This window comes from Lynx canadensis, chromosome A1 (genome assembly GCF_007474595.2).
Source record: "Lynx canadensis isolate LIC74 chromosome A1, mLynCan4.pri.v2, whole genome shotgun sequence".
NCBI lineage: Eukaryota > Metazoa > Chordata > Mammalia > Carnivora > Felidae > Lynx > Lynx canadensis.
The window spans coordinates 188,117,019-188,136,257 of NC_044303.2; the positions used below are offsets into that span (position 1 = coordinate 188,117,019).

Genomic DNA, 19,239 nt, shown 5'->3' on the forward strand with positions numbered 1-19,239 from the left:
TCATACAATAGAACAAGTAAAATAACTAACTAAAGCCATATCTATCAACATGGATGAAACTCCAAAAGGATAAGGTCTAGTGGAAAAAAAAGTTGAAGGATACATATACATGATAAAGTAAAAAAGTATTCATAAAAATGTAGGTATAAAATGTGTATGAGAGTGATGAGAACACTGAATTTATGTTCTAGACTAAAAAGAAAACATTTGCGGGGTATTATGGGTGCTTTAATTGTATATGTTAAACTTAATTTTTTAATAAAAATTGGAGGCAAATATGACAAAGTTAAAATTGATAAAGCTAGGTGCTGGCTATATGAGGTGTACTATCTGTATGCTTGAAGTATTTCACAATTTAATTCCATTTTTTAAAAAACTAGCCCAAGATATTTCCCAAGAAGAATTCTACTCTCTTTTAACTTTTCAAAATGCCTTGAAATGCATAAGCAGTCCTCAACCATATATCATATGGGTGATGAGACTAAAGATTCTATATCCTAACTGGTCACTCAGCCCACTTTCTCACAGCACTGCATCTGGCTGCTTTCAAAGAGGGTACCTATTCCTTTCACTCACCATTCAGCATTATTAACTCACCTAATGTATCTCTAGACTAGCTAACCCGGTGGTTACTGGCAATTTCCAGTGCTCTTGGCAAAGGAGTCAGCTATTGGAATCATTATGAAAAAACGCATTTCTCTTTTGAAAGTACCTGAAGCAGAAGGACAGTCTCTTTGTTTTCCCAGATAGAAATCAAACATGAATTTGAATAACTGTCAGTTTCCACAGTTCCCACCAAAGCAGCTAACTGCTACCTAACAAAACTAACTAAATAACAACAACAACAAAAAATAGCTAACTGCTTTCTTCTTCACGAACAGGGGCTGGATTATTCAGATCATCTCTCCTACTGAAAACTAAAAATGAATAATTAAAAAAAAAACTCTTCAAAATCATAAAAACGCTAACAGGATAGTAACAAAAACCTTTGAGAAGGGGGGATTCTAGACAAAGACCCAAATCCTGTTTCCTTGAGGGTATTTGCAACCCTGCTCAAAAAGAACTTTGTTTCTGGCACCTTGACTGAGCAAAAAGTTCAGAAATCAAACCCAGCCACCCAAGGCAAGAGTCTAATAAGAGCCCACATTAAATTAGGACCCCCAAAGAAAGCAAACTGGTGTAGCACTCTGGAAAACAGTATGGAGGCTCCTCAAAAAATTAAAAATAGAACTACCCTACGACCCAGCAATTGCACTACTAGGCATTTATCCATGGGACACAGGTATGCTGTTTCAAACGGGCACATGCACCCCAATGTTTATAGCAGCACTATCAACAATAGCCAAAGTATGGAAAGAGCCCAAATGTCCATCGATGGATGAATGGATAAAGAAGATGTGGTACATATATATCCAATGGAGAATTACTCGGCAATCAAAAAGAATGAAATCTTGCCATTTGCAACTACATGGATAGAACTAGAGGGTATTATGCTAAGTGAAATTAGTCAGAGAAAGACAAAAATCATATGACTTCACTCATATGAGGACTTTAAGAGACAAAACAGATGAACATAAGGGAAGGGAAACAAAAATATTATAAAAACAGGGAGGAGGACAAAACAGAGGAGACTCATAAATATGGAGAACAAACTGAGGGTTAACGGAAAGGTTGTGGGAGGGGGGATGGGCTAAATGGGTAAGGGGCACTAAGGAATCTACTCCTGAAATCATTGTTGCACTATATGCTAACTAATTTGGATGTAAAATTTTAAAAATAAAAAATTAAGTTAAAAAGAAAAAGATACAAAACAGATGAACATAAGAGAAGGGAAGCAAAAATAATATAAAAACGGGGAAGGGGGGAGACAAGAGATTCTTAAATATGGAGAACACACAGGGTTACTGGAGGGGTTGTGGGAGGGGAGATGGGCTAAATGGGTAAGGGGAATTAAGGAATCTACTCCTGAAATCATCGTTGCACTATATGCTAACTAACTTGGATGTAAATTTTTTAAAAAGAGAGAAAAGAAAAAGAAAAACATCAATCAACTACTGATACCACCTGATGCTAACCAGGTGATGGATTTTCTTCCCCTGGAAGCCATGAAAAGTTATTTTCAAAGACTTTTTTTCAAGGAAGTTTTTATGATTTATTGCTTCCATCTTTTTAGAAGGCAAATAAATGTTTAATTCTTAAAAATAAATAAATTAGGACCCCAAAGCTATACCTCAGGGTAACGGTACACCCAAAAAAAATGGACCTACCTATTCAATCTCCCCAGCAGGTACTGTAGGAATCATTCTCATTGTGAACAGGGCTTGGAGAATCTGTAAAAAAGAACTGTCCTAGGAAAAGAACCATGGGTTGGCCTCAGACATATTTGCAGCCCAAGTTTCTAGTACTTCGTTGAGCCAAATTTTGACATATGAATTCAGTTTAAAGTGAATTCAAGACTGACAGTTGCCAAGGACATTGCAAAATAAACACATACACCCTCTCTAGAGAAAGGTATCTCATCCTATGCCTCAAACTGTTCCTAGCAACTTTAAGGGCAAAGAGCATCACATAATCCAAAGTAACCAACTCTCAAAGAAACAAAAACCAATTGGTGAGGATCAAAAAAAAAAAACAAGCATCAGGGGCACCTGGATGGCTCATTCAGTTAAGTAGCTGACTCTTGATTTCAACTTAGGTCATGATCTCACAGTTCATGAGATAGAGCCCCACATTGGGCTCTACACAGATCGGAGCCTGCTTAGGCTACTCCCCTGCTTATGCACTCTCTCTCCCAAAATAAATAAATTAAAGAAAAAAATATATTTCAGATGTTGGTATTATCAGATATATATTATAGAAAATTATGTTTACTATGTTTAAAGAAGTAAAGAATAAGCTTTAAAATATCTGCAAGGATTGGTAAACTATATAAAGCAACCTCGCAAATTTAAAAAGAAACCAAATAAAACATTTAGAAATAAAATACAGTGGCTGGCTTAACAAAAAATCAGAAAAAAATTGAAAGGGAGATTTATTGAATTTGTCAAGAGAAATTATGCAAAATATAAAACAGAAGAAAAATAAAAATTATGGAAAAGGTACAAAATGTATAGAGGATAGTGTGGCATCTGAAAAGGTCTACATACATTTGATCAGAGTCTAAGGAAAGGAGAGAGAAAATGAGATAGGCAGTAAGTTTAAAAGATGGTTACTAAATTTCACATATTAAAAAAATAAAATGTAAAACACACACAAAAAAAGATGGTTACTTAAGAATTTTGCAAAAATGAAAAACATCTATCCACAAATTCAAGTTCAACAAAACCCAAGATAAAAGAAACACATACTTACCATAAAGAAACTATAGAATACTAAAGACAAAAACCATAAAAATAGCCAGATCTTAAGACATAAAGATTTCATTCTTAGAAACAAAAGTAACAGACATCTCAGTAGCAAAAACATAAGCCAAAAGACAATGGAGTGCTATTTTAAATATGCAAAGAAAAAAAGAACTGCCAAACAAGAATTCTGTTATCTGTCAAAAATATCCTTCAAGTATGAGAATGAAATAAAACATCAGAATAGATCACCAGCAGATTCCCACTAAAGGCAATTCTAAAGGAGGTACAAAGCAAAAGGAAAAAAATCTCAGATGGATGGTCCAAGATGCAAGAAGGAATGAAGTCATAAACAGTAGTCAACATGTAACTGAATTTTAATGAATATTGACAATATTCAACTATAAGGAGGCAAACCATTAGAGACGCTTAAATACAAGGAACAAACAGGATTGCTGGAGGGGAAGTGGTGTGGGGATGGGCTAAATGGGTGATGGGCATTAAGGAGGGCACTTCTTGGGATGAGCGCTGGGTGTCATATGTAACAGATGAATCACTGGGTTCTACTCCTAAAACCAGGACAACATTGTATGTTAACTAACTTGAATTTTTTTAAAAAATCGGAAAAAAATGCAGTAGCAATAAGTCAGGAAAGAGGTTAAGAGTTAAAGTGCTCTAAAGTCCTTGTATAATTCAGGAGGAGGGAAAAGTAGTTACATATTTTAGACTGTGGTAATTTAAGATTGCTTATTATCATTTATTGAGTAATCACTGAAAGAATAGAAATGGAGTGTATAACTTTCAAACCAGTAAAGGGAGAAAATGAAATTGTACAAAATAGTAAGTTTAAAAGAGGATAAGAATGGGGAAAGAAACACAAAACAGAATAAGATCAGACAACAGAATACTGTCTGCTTTGAAAATAATAAACTGTAGCCACATGTGAAAAAAAATGGATTCATCACACCAAATAGGATTCTATTTACCTAACATTTAGAAAACAGTAGATAGGCAGTGAAACTACAAAGGATCGCTTGGAAATTATCACCAAAGTCAAGGGTGAGACAGAATTTTTCAGGGCTCTTTGGGTAGGTGTGTTCAAATTCTGGATTATAGCAACACGGGTGTTCACTTTATAATGATCCATTAAGCTGCATGTTTTTTTTTAATTTTTTATCTCCCCCCAAAAAATGTTTACAACAAAGTTAGCCAAGTGCTATGATTGTACTGCCTCCCGATCTAAGCTATACTTTTAACAGTGTTTACTTCTCCTTTCCTTCCACAGACCATTATCCACGGACTTGTTCTGGCAGGCAGCTTCCTGATGTACTTTGTGGTGTCCCTTGTTTACAATGCCATCTGCATCAACTGCAACAGTCCCACCAATCCCTATTGGGTGATGGAAGGCCAGCTCTCAGACCCCACTTTCTACCTCATCTGCTTCGTCACACCAGTCACAGCTCTTCTGCCAAGGTTTGAGCACAGGGGCTGTCATCTTCATAGAACTACCAATGCCCACTTATTAAGCCATTTTCATAATCCTAGAGTCAGGAGTTTGATTCCTGATAGGAACCTTGAGACTACAGTTTCAAAGACAGGGTACTAGGACAGAGAGACCAATAAACTAAAAAGCAAATAACACAGAGTGTGGTCCCAGGTCAGCCACAGAGTAGCAAAGTCCCCAACTGGCTTGGCCTCAGTTGTGGTATCTGTAAAATGAGTAATAATTCCTGCCCTCCTGCCTTACAAATTTTGTTGTACATAAGGGATCATTTATTTACTAGCCAAGGAGTCTCATACTCAAATATCTACAGGGACAGACAAGCAACTGCAACAAACCAGGTGAAGTACAGACGTGGGGAAAAAGACCTTCTCAGCTTCACCCTATCATTGCCACCAGGAAAGATCAAGTCTTAGCATTCCAGAGCTTTGGATTTTTTTTTCATAAATCCAAATTTTGCATGAAATAGCCAACTTTTTAATGTTACTCAAATTTGTTTAACACACACACACCCACAACCTGTATTAGCCAAATAAATCATTTATGTCCAGGGACTATTTCTAACATTTCTAGCCTAAACCTTCTGCATTTGCCTTATCCAGAAAAACAGCAACAATAATACCTTATATTTCCTTGAAGCTCACTCTTGCCACATGCTACCTAGCACTTCATTTTACTTTTGCCATCACCTAGAAGTTAAACAGAGCTATGGTTCTAGTCCCACTTGCTCATGGGACAGCTAAGTCCCAAGAAAGAACATAATGTGTCCACAAGTCCACCACACATAACAGTGGGAGCTGGATTCTCCCAATTCAATGGCCAGTGTTCTATTCTGCAGCCCACACTCTAGTCAGAGCAGTCCGTGAACTTCACAATGATGTACCCCATGGGCAAGACTTAGCCCCTCTCCATTCTTAAGATCTTTCCACTGTAAACATCAAAATTCAGCCTCCCTACCATTATAAGCTATAGTAAACAGACTATCTCAACACTGCACAGAACTTTTTCTAATCCAAAATTAGAGAACTATAGCAGACCTTACTTCCTTTAATAAATGTGGCACCTTGCTTAACCTAGGTTGGTTTCCATTTCCTTGTCCTAAGCCAACTCAGAGCCTTGACCTCTGATGCATAAAGGCTGAAGATACCTAGATGGCAAACATAAATATCAGTTGAGTTCTAAGTATGCTCTATGTGCAATGCCTCCCTCCTTGTCCCTTGCTGGTGTCTGCAGCATCAGTCCTCTCCCACCTCCCTGCTTCAAAGTTTGGATTCAACACCACCAGGCTTCCTGTGCTCCCCTGAAGGCCCATGCCTTCTCACCTTCCTGCCCTTATTCATGCAATTTCTTCTACTTGGAATATACTTCCTATTACCAAACCTCCTCATTCTCTGACATCATTTCAGGCATCAATTCCAACCCTTCTGTGACTTTGCCTACCTTCCTACCTGGAAATACATCCCCCTCTCCTATGTGTTCCCATCACCTTGGTGTAACCCTGTCACTGCCTTCAGCCATTTGTTGTCTGTCTCTGTCTGACCATTAACTCCTGGATAGAAGGTATCCTTCTTACTATTATATAACCAGCATTTAGCACGGTTCCCATCACATATGCTGCACTCTGAGATAAACGAGCAATAGATGTTAGAAGAACAGAAAGGTGAATAAAACAGAGCCCTTGTTCTCAAGAAACCTGCAACTCAGTATATGATTCAGACACAACTGTGACCATAATACAGGTGAAAGTGACTAGTATTGGTAGAGGGCCCTGAGTGAAAAGCAGGAAGCAATTAACAACAAGTACAAACCTCAGAGGAAATATTGCCCACCCCACACCTTCTTCAGCCCAAACCCTTGGGGGAGACAAAGAAGATTGTGCTCTCATTGGAAAAAAAGCATCAAATATATGGATTTTTTGTCCACACTTTTGGGTTACACACAGTTATGATCACCATTACCCAAGGACTGAGCTCCCTGTTCTGTATCAGATTTAGGATATGGAAAGAAAATTATCATACATTCTTTGCTTACCCTTGGCTAGAAAACACTTAGAGCCAACAGCAACCAGTTTGATGATGATCCTTGAAAAGAATGAAGACTGTTGACAAGATGAACCTTCAGTGTTATAGATTGTTAAAACAGATGAGGGACAAATTAGGGGAAAGCTGGAAAATATTTACTTGCTAGTTACCAATAACACAGAAGTTAAATCTCTGCTATTCTTTATTATCATCATAAAGTTGGATTTCTGTTTAATGTTGTTTACTAAGAAAGGCAGAGGTTTCCTCTGATAGGGAAACAATTATTTTAATAGTTCCAAGGACTGTGGGCTTATAACTTTGGAACAATAAATGTTTCTTAAAGAAATCTACATAATCGAATGTTCACCACAGAAAACTATTTGTTCACATGATGTTATAAGCTATATTTATCATAATGGAGATTGAGCTCACTCACCAAGCTTGTGATAATTAGCCCACTAGCTGTGACCTCACTTATCTTGGTCTAATTAATTCAAGCAATATTAAAGAACTGTACTGAGTCTCTTAAACTAGGAATATGTAAATTATTTTACAGATAAGACAAAAGAAATAACACACTAACTTTACAACACAAAGCAGTATCTTAATTAGCTACAAGAGAGGATAACAGTCCTTGAACACTCTTTCCTTGGCTTAAATCACACAACATTCTCTTCATCTTTCTCCTACTTCTCCTTTATTTTCCTTGCTGCTTCATGTCCTTGACATAGTTGATGTCTAGTCTTAGTCTTGGGTTCTTCTGTCTTCTGACTTTATGTTCTCACCATATACATAGCAACCACTATTGTAAAGTTAAATATCATTTTTAACAGACAAATCTCCAATATAAATTCCCAGTCCAGACCTCTCTTCTGAATTCTAGATACATCTTTCTAGATACCAATCATCACCTCCACTAGGCATGTTAGGTCTGAGGAAACTGAGAGACCTCTATAATTTAATTCATAATCCATCCTCTGTCAGCACCACCATCAAAGAAACTTGGGTCTCCTCCAGAGTTCTCTCAAATGCTACCCACACAGGACCAGGACAGACCCCTGGGAGTTATCCTTGATACCACTCACCACCTCATATCTGGCTTGTCACCAAGACCTGACAGTTTTGTCTTGTACCTATTTCTCATATCCATCTGCTCTATTTCTAATCTTTTTACCCCAAATTACTTCAGTAGTCTCCTATTGGGTTTGCTCTAACCTATTATTATTGTGTCAAAGTGTAATCGTGTCATCCGTGTATGTCCCTCCCAAGGGCTTCCCAAGGTCATCACAATAAAGCACAAAAACCAAGCTATGGCCCCCAGACTTTGCCTGCTCTGGCCTTACGAACACCTTCTGTGTCATATTTCCACACTCTGTCCTCACTATCCATACTTCAACCATCATGCTCAGGATTTTGTTCTCTCACCCCCTCTTTGCCTGGCTACCTCCTATGCATCTCTCAGTCCTCAAATGTTTCCTTCTCAAGGAAGGTCTCTCAAACTAGATCAGGTGTTTGACACTCTCTGTGCTCTCTGCATTTAGAAGTCTACTTACGTGCTACATGAGAGCAAGAACCTTGTCTTGTTCACACTTTAATCCCTTGGGGCCTGGCCCATTGTAGGGACTCTACAAATATTTGTTAAATAAATGGCTGGAAGAAGGAAAGTGCTAGCTTGGAGGAAAGGCTTAAACTGAGAAAATTCAAATTTCCAAGCAAGAAAGTTAGTATTTCCTGAAACATATATATGGTCACCAGTACTGCCTCACTGGGTGAGAAGAGAAAGAATGAGGGAAAGTTTATCTGATTCCATGGAAACTACTGTTGTCTTCAGAAACCCTTTGGCCACTGTAATGTCACCCTAAAGTTTTTAGACAATAGTGGAAGGATGGAGTCTTTCTATAAGGCTTTAGAAATAAAAACTTTTAAAGGATTATTTTTGGAAAAGATCACAGGTATCCTGAGCAACTGAATTACACTTTAGGTTAAGAAACTGACACCAAAAGAGGGAACATGAATTGCCCAATATCACAAAATGATGTAATGGTGTGATTTTTTTCTCCATATACCACATGGTTTTATTCACCTTCTCATTCCTTTTTTCCCTAAACTTAGATTCTAAACACAGATGGAGACTCCCAAATCCAGAGTCCACTACCTTCAACTTGGCAGGGGGAAACACCTGAGTTAACCATTCAGGGAGGTCAATTAACTTCTCTGGAAATCTTGGGAAACCCTTCTTATCACTTAGGGACTCAGTTTCTTCATCTAGCAAATAGTGATAATATAGTGATGCTGTCAAGTCAACCCACAGATTCAGGGAAAGAACATGTATTTAGAAACTACTTAAACATTAATAAGTTAGACAAAGCATTGACATTACAAAGGAAGTACATTTTCCTGATTTAGAATTGCCCAGAAATAGAATGCACCACCTTGTACATGGTGGATAAAAGCCTTGGGATCCAGAGTGCTTGGTTCTGATCACCACTCCATCACTGTGTGGCTCCCCTAGACAAATCACTAATCTCTTGGTGCCTCAATTTCCTCATCTGTACATACAGAGAAATGAAAGTACAACTTCATGGGATTGTTGGAAGAATGAAGTAAGTTAACGCCTAAATCACTTAGGATAGCCCTGGTAGATAATAAATGTTAGCTATTATATTTTGTTACTGTTGAACTCCCCAATTCCAGAGATGCCTAGACATAGATTTGATAGCCAACAGGAGTGTAACAAAGAGGATCTTGCCCTGTGTGGGGAGTTAGATTCTAAGGTCCTTTTCAATGCTGAAATTCAAGAAGTCAACAAAAATCAACATGCCTTTATTCTTTTATTTCATACCAGGTACTTTTTCCTATCTCTACAAGGGACTTATGGGAAGTCTCTGATCTTAAAAGCTCAGAAAATCGACAAACTCCCCATGGACAAAAGAGATCTAGAAATCCAGAGTTGGAGAAACAGACAGAGGCCTGCCCCCATTCCTGAAGAGGCTCAGCATACCCACCATCCAGTGCCACCTGTCCCAGAACAGGACTTCAGAGCCAACAGCCCAAAGAGCTCTAGCCCTTCCAAGTACAAGTGAAAGAAGGACTGGGTGCTGCATGGAGAGAAATGCAGTAGAGACCATCTGAGGGATGACCCATGCCCAGAGGACTCCTCAGCTAAACTCTAATCCAGGGAATACCTTCTTCTGGGTCTAGTAGGACAATGGCTTCTGGAACCTACTCAAGTGGACAGATTGCTGAGTACTGGCCCTCAAGCAGGAGCAGTCATCGCTGATCCCAGAGTTCACTGACCATATGAATAGCCTGCAGAAATCTGTATAAACTCAAAGGAAACCACCCAATCAATGGTCTAATTCACCCATGACTCTTCCTTTTCATGGAGGAAAGGATGTGTCATTCTTGTTCTTTTCTCCTGACCAGGTTTGACTTCCTTGAAGAAAGTGCTGGCCCCAAGGGCTTTGACATAAAAAGACTGGAAACCAGTCACCCTCTACCTTTCTCCTGCTGCCAGGTAGCAGATCATGCAAACAGAATTTTTACAAGGAAGCTATGTTTCTCATGCATTGAGTTTTAATTTTTTTTAGCCCAGAGACATTCTTGTGGCCCTTTAGATAAGTATAGCCAGTGGCCAATGCAACTAGACCATACTTTGCCAATATTCTAAGAGATATATCTACCCAGGCAATTTCTCAAGGTATGGAAGTTTCTGGGCTTGTCAAGCCCAGACACATCACCTTGTTGTGCCAAGAATTAAAGTTTCAAAAGAAACCCATACACACAGGTACTTTATCTTGAGTATATGAATTCTTGAGTATATGAATTCTTTCATTCATCAAGAATTGGGTTATTTTTGTCTCTAACCCAAAGAAAACCATATCTAAAGATTAAAACTAGATTTTAACTCAGTGTCACAGAGACTTTTGAGAATTATAGGTCCACAGCTAGTGTAAGAGGCAGAAGGAACATGCTAAAGCAAATGGGTGCACTGGAAACCCCAAGCTTTAGCTAATAGACCATATGTCCACAATCTGTACCAAGAGGATAGGAGCAGTATTCTTTTTTAAAGCTATTTATTCATTTTTAAAATACAAGTACACATCCTCATTCAGCTCTAAGATTGGTAGACTTTAATACATCTGCACCCGGAATAGTATGTATGACAGCAACACTGAGCCCAAACAATTACACCTTAAAGACCTGGAAGACACCGACCCATGCTTCAGTTATTTTAGGGAGAATCAGAGTAAGTCTCACTGTAGAGGTAAAAGGATTACACAACTTCTTATCCATAGAGTTATAAGTGCCAAAATGTAAAAGAACTCAAAAAAGTATTGAAATTTTAAAAATAGCTGATAGAATTCTAAGAGGCTATCAAGAGAATTAAGGTATACTATGGGCAAGTATAGCCTGTCCGTAGTTGTTAAGATAAGCCAGAGAAGGCTACTGAACCCTCTCCTCTTTAGGATAGTACCTATATATTCAGCAAAATCCCTGTATATTAGGGATGGATGCAATGTTGTGATAAGTCTTTGAGCCTAAGAGTCATAGCACCCCGCACACACAAGTTGACTTAACACTTGAGTAACTTTTCAGCAAAGATGAACAAAAAGATCTCAACAATCAAGTTGGCAAATGGCAAACTGAGCTCATCCACTGACCATTCTGCTAACAAACCTAACTGATGGGACCATTTGAAGCATTATCCTGGAGTCAGTATGCTGTATCTGTTTTACTGACTGTGCCACATGATGTTACTAATAATGGCCAACAGGAGAATCCTACATGGAGATTGTTAGAGAGGCAAAGCAGTAATGATATGAATTGCTCCAAATGAGAAGATTGAGCCAAAACTTGGATCTCAAGGTCCTCCCTTTCCCCCATTTGATTCCTGCCCACTCCTGCAAGCCATATTGAGACAGGTGGGATGTTTCAGAGAGGAAGAGAATAGTGGAAAGAACACTGGCTTCAGTAAATCTGGATTGAGTCATTGCTACTGTACTCTCTAGGAGCCAGGAGCCTTGAAACAAGATGCCACACCTGCAAATTAGGTTAGAACTGCCCTACCTCCTGGACTTGGCCTAAGGATCAAGTCAAAATTACATAAGGGACGTGAAAACCCTTTGAAAGTTGTAACATCCTCAACAATAACACAGGAATTTTTATTTCAGAGCTAAGAGGAAACAAGGTAATAGGAAAGTCATGCAGATGTCAGACCACTGTACCTAAATGCCAAGCCATACCCAACATTGTGATGTCGCACTCTTTCTTGCATGACCAACCATCCCAGTTTGCCTGGGGTTTTCCAAGTTTTATACTGAAAATTTCCTCAGTCCTGGGCCACCTGAGATAGCTTATTACCTACTCTTGCCCCCCTTTGAAACCAAAGCAACTGTGACCACCCAACATGCCATTTAGGGGAAAAGGTTATAATTTTTCCTATAACATTATGCTAATGACTGTACTTAGTAATTTTTATACTTTTACTGGTTGACTGGAAATGTGCTATTCTTTATTAGAAAAAAAGAAATAAATATTGTTTTTCACAATTGCCGGAAGTTCTGGGCACCATCTCATTTGTTCACCCATCCTTCTTCACACTCATTCATTTATTCTAGTCATCTGTCCATCCATTTATCTATCCAATAAACTTCTGTTAAGCCCCTACTAGATGCCTTGTGATGTGCTAGGGGCTGTGAGTTTAAGACAGAGACTCAGTCTTAAGACTCAGTCTTAAACTCACACTTTGTCAGACAGACTATCAGGAACATATTTGATCCAACATGAGAGTGTGACACAAACCAAAATGGCTGTAGGAATCAGAAGCAGCAGCACAGAGAGTCTCCTCTGTCTGAAACTCTAACCTGGCTACTCTCCTCTTGCTGGAATCCTGACACTAGCCTCAATTCCCGATTGATACAGGTGCCTCTTTTCAGTCACTCATTCAGAAAATATCGAGTGCCTGCTATACACAGCACCGTATTAGGCAGCAAGGATAAAATAGGAAACAAAACAGGGCCATCTCCTCCCCTCAAGGAATTTACAACCTAAAAGGGAAGAGAGGCAATAATCAAGTAAATAAATAGGATCATTGTACTCCATGAGGAGAAAGAAGAATGGAGAAGAAGGGACGGGGTGGTTCCCAGGGTGATCAGGAAAAGGTCTTCCCATGGAGGGGAGGAGAGGAGACTTCAACCATGAAAATAAGACCGGGCCATTCCAAATGGAGAGAATTAATTACAAAAGTCCTAAAAAGGACAAGTTTGGTATACAGAAGGAGGAGGAGGAGAAAAAAAAAAAAGGAAAGGTCAGTATGACTAGAACACAAATAAAAAAGAGATAGTGACCCTGTGATAATGCTTATAGTAACAACTGTACTAGCTCACTGTGTGCTACACACTAGACTAAGTGCATATCATCATGTAAACCTCAAAGCAACCCTCCGAGATAGGGACTGTTATTTTCTATTTCAGTTAGTTTCTGTGACATAACAAACCACTCCCCTTCCCCACAAAATTTAGTGGACTAATACAATTACTTATGTTCTCACAATTCTATTTGAGGTGGGATGGCTGGGATCTCCCATCCTTAAAATCATCAACCAACAGTGTCACATGTCAGCAATGTTCTGGGAGTGAGAACATAATCTACAAAGCCTCTTGAGACCTAGGCTCAGAACTCACACATCATCAGTGCTGCTGATTTGTATTCTATCAAACAAATCATAAGGCCAGCCCAGTTTCAAGGGGTTGGGAAAATATCCTCTACCTTTAATGATAGGATCTACAAAGAAATTTGAGGTCATTTGCAATCCATCACATTACATTCGATTACAAAAGGAGAGACTGAGGTAAAGTCAAGTTACATAAATAGGACACAGTCTCACAACCAGTGGGGAGGCAGCATTCAAGAGTCTGAAACCAGAGCCTATACTCCTAGCCACAAAGCTACACAACTACAAGATGGGGCTGAAGGGGCAGATAGGAACCAGATGACAGAGGGTCTGGTTTTTTCCATTCTCCTGAGAGGCAAGGTAGTTCAGTAGTTAGTTAGCTAGAATTCCACCACAACTCTGTCACAGACTGGCAATGTGACCTGAAGAAAGACCACACCATGTTCAGCTGGATTGAGCACCCACACAAAAGTCTCAGAAAATACTAATAGCTAAGAAGAACTATAACTCATGCCTGCACATCCCTAAAATATCTTCCAGTGAGCTGATCACCTAGCCAGAACTTTCTATCCTGCACTGAGAGTCCTAGGAGAAATCAATCATACAGGAGCAAATTCTCCCAGGAAATTAGAGAACACACACACACACACACACACACCTACCTCTAACCCAGGCAGGATTTCACTAAGGAAGGTGGGGATGGGGTGTCTGGGTGGCTCAATGATTAAGCGTCAGACTCTTGGTTTTGTGTCAGGTCATGATCTCACGGTTAGTAAGTTAGAGCCCCTTGTCGAGCTCTGACAGCACAGAGCCTACTTGGGATTCTCTCTCTCCCTCTCTGCCCCTCCCTGCTCGTTTGCACTCTCTCTCTCTCTCTCTCAAAAATAAACAAACTTAAAAAAAAAAAGAAGAATGGGGATTGTGAGCTGGGGCACGTAGGCCTTTTGAGAGCACTACAGAAGGAATCTTGCCCATCCCAACTTTAGGCCTCCCACAAGGAGGATCTGGGCATTGTCAGACAGGAGCTGAGACAAGAGCCTTTTTGTTCAAAGGCGTTCTGGTGCCACCTAGCATCAGTGGAGGAGCTGCCGCTTCTGAGGACTCTTCTGTAGCTAGAGCAAGGTAAACAAGACAGAAGAGAACTGAGCCAGGAACCGGGAGCCTAGATTTTAAGTCCACTCTGCCAGTGGTATCCACTGTGACTCTGGACAAATCCCTTCACCAGGTTTCAACCTCAAACTAAGGTTCTTTTGGTTTTTCTCAAATGCTCAAGGTAGGAACAGGACTGGTTCTAACATTCTGTGGTTCTAAGAGCTATTTGGGGGAGATTACAGTGCAGGAATGCCCCTGTGCAATCAAAGCCTTTAGTATCTGTGCAGCTGTCTGATTCTCTGTCATGCACACACATGGTGGAAGATCCCATGAGGCAGAGACCCTGCAATATCGTTCTCTGCTATGTTCCAACTGCTTAGCAAACGGCAGGGTTCAACAATGTTGTGAGTCTTGCTGTTGAAGAAACTCATTGATGGGGTCTGGTCTCGGAGTATAGCAGGCAGGAGAAGAGCAACACTATTTGAGAAGATAATGAACCCCCTAAGCCTTTTTGAGGTCCCTCGTTGCCTTTTTCACCTCAGTGAATAGTAAGCGGCAAATACCTAAAGCAGGTCCAGGACAGCCACTATCTCCAGCTGTCATGAGGGAAACCAGAGCTAGGACACCTCTTTCCCTCAAACAGGCCATAGGCTCACTCAAGGTGCTGAGGAGTCTAAGGAGTGGGGAAGAGCAGATTTAGTCTCCTATGACCTCCATCAATACCTCCACCTCCCCTTAAACACAGCTGCTTTCTCTATAAATAAAGCACCAAGTTGAGTCTCCAGTAGCCCCTTCCATGCATATCACAGCCCCTAAGCCCCTCCTCTGCTGATATTTAAACTATCACTGGGCTCCTGGGTAGCTCAGTCAGGTACACATCTGATTCTTGATTTCAGCTCACGCAATGATCTCCTGTTTCACAGATTCAAGCCCAGCTTCAGTCCCCATGCTGTCAGTACAGGGGATTTTCTGCTTGGGATTCTCTGTCTCTGCCCCTCCTCCACTTGTGCTCTCTCTTAAAATAAATAAACTTAAAAAAAATTAAACTGCCACCATTTTTGCCCTCTCAGTCTGTCTTCAAGAGAAGCCAGCCCCTCAGAGGTCAGGCCTGAGGGAAGAGAAGCCCAGGCATCTCAAGAACCAAGACCACCTGGGAGGTGACATTATCCTCAGTGCCTGCCTTCAAACCCAGTTCAACAAAGGGAAGCTGACTGACCAGACACTTAACTTTAAGTAAAAATGTTTTTCCCCCAGTATTATAGGCTTTTCCTACCCCAACTAACCTCTATCCCACAAGATGTAATGAAAGATATTCCTGCAGATGCAGATGACAAAACTCAGATAACAGATATGAGTCCAAGGATTACCAGGTAATTTAGAATTAGAACTGAAACTGGAATTGGGGTCTCCTAACCATTCAGTGAGGGCTTTTCAACTATCTTGTCAGCCAGAGATTAACTGGCAATCCTTTCCAGGGCTGATTGGACATTTAAACATCAGAATATTAATGAAAAGGAGTAAAATTTTCAAAATATCAGGCCACAAGGCAGGTGAGTCAGGGTAGACCTGTTTAACCATGGAATCCTTCCAGAACTCCTCATATCACCCTCTTTGCCAATGGGCAGCCTAGGGTTGAAGAAGGGGATTATACCAGTAAGCCAAATTCTCTTCTCCCATCTGCAGGGGCAGAAATGAATTCTGAAGCCCCACCAACCGCTGCTTCTGAGCCTCCGATTCTGCCTTCAAAACAACCCACCTTTTTCTGAAGAAAGAAGGAAAAGAAAAGAGAGGGGAAAAAAAGAAAAAGAAAAGAAAGAGGGAAGGAAGGACTGTATTATGCTTTTGTCCCTTTTACAAAAACAAATGTTTAAAAGAAACATCCTATTGCTTTCCCCATTTGTAACAGACCGGTATGTTGGGCAGTGAGAGCTCTCTTTCAAGAGGGAAGTACAGGAACCTAGGGCAGCTTAACATTTGCTATGCTTCTAGACAACCATTTCTCTTTTTAAAGAGAAAGGAACCAAAGAGGCAATGCAAGGCCCAGATAAGAGGGTGAACTTGCCAGAGAATGAGAATCACCTCTGCTCTCCTCAGATAGCTCATGAGCTTGCCCCAGGTGGCTGAAAGACAGTAATTTAGAAGATACATTCTATGTTGAAAATAAAACTTATCGGACACCCTTAACAGGTGCTTTTACAAAATAGACCCATTCAATCAATTGGTTCTGGATAATCAGAGGATGTCTTTCAGGCCATGGTCTTAATATCATGACCTAATGTGAGATTTTGGTAACTCATCTATTTTAACAGCAGTTTGGGGTACTTCATCACAAAGAATAAGCAGGAGTTCAGGCAGGGTGGCAGGCCAGAGCAGAGGGGTAGGGGATATACACCTTTGACCAGAAGACCCTTTCTTTAGAAATCCCTTGCTTCACCCCCTGGAAGTGATGGCCTACACATCAGACAGCTCTTGCAGTAGGACAAACAGAGAATATACCTCCTTTTTTTGTCCCCTGCAAATGCTAATGTGTTTTTCCACTTGGTTTCCTTGTTCCATTATATAGAGAAGCAAACTGATGTTTGATAACTTACCCAAAGTCAACAGGCAAATTTGTGGCTGAGAGCAGAAATTCAACCCCAAGTTGCCCAACTTCAGGACCCAAAATATTAACCACTAGGCTACATACTTACATAGAATAGAAAAGAGCCCTGACTGAATTTAGAGTTGGGAGATCCAGACCCCCAAATCTACAAGTTTCTTATTGTGAAGGTTTTCTTCCCCTTTCTTTCTCCATCTGTAAAATTAGGGGATTGGTCAGAGACTTCTAAGAACCCCAGATTTTTCTGAATTCATGATTCTCACCTGTAAGAACACATACTCCGTTTACTCGTAAATGCCCTTGAAGCTTTCACTCAACCTATCAATAAGAAATCTTTTTTCAAGTAGATGTGTTAGAAACCAGACTAATCACCTCTTGTAAAGGATAATTAAAGGCACTAGTAAGTCAACTGAAGACCTGCTGACTGGCTAAGCAAATCACAAATACAGCTTGGGGATGGTGAGCAGGAGGAGTAAGCAGGTGTTAGGGAAGAAATCTGAAGGATATTAAGATAACTCCCAAAGGAAATAAGAGTTGTGTCCTCTACTTATGCCCCAGTTCCTGAGCCAAGTATACACTGGACTTCCATTACTTGGCCCTGATCTACCTTGCCAGGCTCAGGGCCCATGTTCAAGGAAACATAATTGCTCCCATTATATAACTACATTTTATACTTTCCCACCTCTGTGCCTTTGGTTTGAGCCATCTCCTCTACCTAAAATGCCTGCTCAAAGCCTGAATCTCGAATATAGCCCTCTACAGACCACTTCTTCCATAAAGCTATCCCTAGTTGCTGACCTCCCAAAGCTCTCTGCACATCACTTACAGAACTCAATACAGACACATCTAGTTACTCAGATCTTTTTCTTTCTTTCTTTTTTAAATCATTCCTTCTAGAATGACAGAGCCTGAAGTAACAGGTCCTAAATGATTCATCCTAGGGCTAGACCAAGGCTTGGCCAATGATAGTAGGGGACTAGCTCATAAGAATGTTCTTAAGAAAAAAAAAATGTTTTCTCATCTACTCCTGACTACAAATCCAGGGGGCAGGGGTAGGGAGAGGCATTTCATCTACCTCTCCCCATCCCAGGAGGTCTCTGCCTTGGCCTCCTCCTTCTTCTCTTCCTAAAGGCAACGACCAGAAGATGATACAATGGTCAATGTTCCAGGAAAATCAGTGGTTCTTGAGGGCCTAATGTTAAAATGGTTCTAGATACATCCTTGGCTCTTCTCTCTCTTCTGTTTCCTCCTTCCATGAGGTCAAACGGCACAACTAAGCTAAGATTCACCCCACAGGAAGGCCAACCTCTCTTTTACTCCCCTTTCCCTCTTATACTTTGGGCCATGGGCTCAGTTATCAATAAACTCTTTCTGTTTCCATTCTTCTAATTACTCTGGTAGTACTAGTCTGGGGAGAAGGAAGTAGAGCAATGGGAAACTGGAGGCCCACAGAGGAGAGACAAAGTGACTATTCATGTAAGATGCCCACATTCTTGTATTCTATGTCCATGACACCAAAATAGCATCAAAATTTTAATTGGTATTTTTATTCCCATTTTATAAGTAAGCAAACAGACTCAGAAAAGTTAGGTACCTTATACAAAAATGCACTATTAATAAGAGGCAGGAATAGTATTCCAAACCCAGACCAGATTCCCAGCCCACTGTAACTAACAGAAAGCCTGGTGTTTGGTAAATAGCACATCATGTAATTTTCCACAGTTCTGTCTCACAAACTCCCTCAGGGTCTTGTCTGTACCTCCAGGCACTTAAGCTTTCCACCCTCTTTCCCTCCCAGTTTCTCCATAGACACAACTTCCAAACACTGACACAGAGCCTAGGAGAAGGACTGGCACCCTGGAAGACATGATGACATTGGCCTAGCTCTAATTACAGCTCCAACAGCCTGTCTGTGCCTAGCAGACAAACCATACCAGAAGCACATTAATTTCTGCCCCAGCTGGCTCCCACCATGGGAAGGCTCACATTGCCATGCTCAAAGGGGCCCT

General features: G+C 40.3%; 1 protein-coding gene across 1 annotated transcript in view; it reads left to right on the forward strand.

Moving 5' to 3' along the window:
• Nucleotides 1-12,354, forward strand: part of LOC116738205 (probable phospholipid-transporting ATPase VB) — a 28,398-nt gene extending 16,044 nt beyond the window's left edge. Inside the window, exons 6-7 of the mRNA XM_032594000.1 lie at nt 4,627-4,814; nt 9,709-12,354. Of these exons, the coding sequence (XP_032449891.1) occupies nt 4,627-4,814; nt 9,709-9,946 (426 nt within the window). The 3' untranslated portion in view covers nt 9,947-12,354. The remainder of the gene's footprint in view (nt 1-4,626; nt 4,815-9,708) is intronic.
• Nucleotides 12,355-19,239: the final 6,885 nt, after the last annotated feature.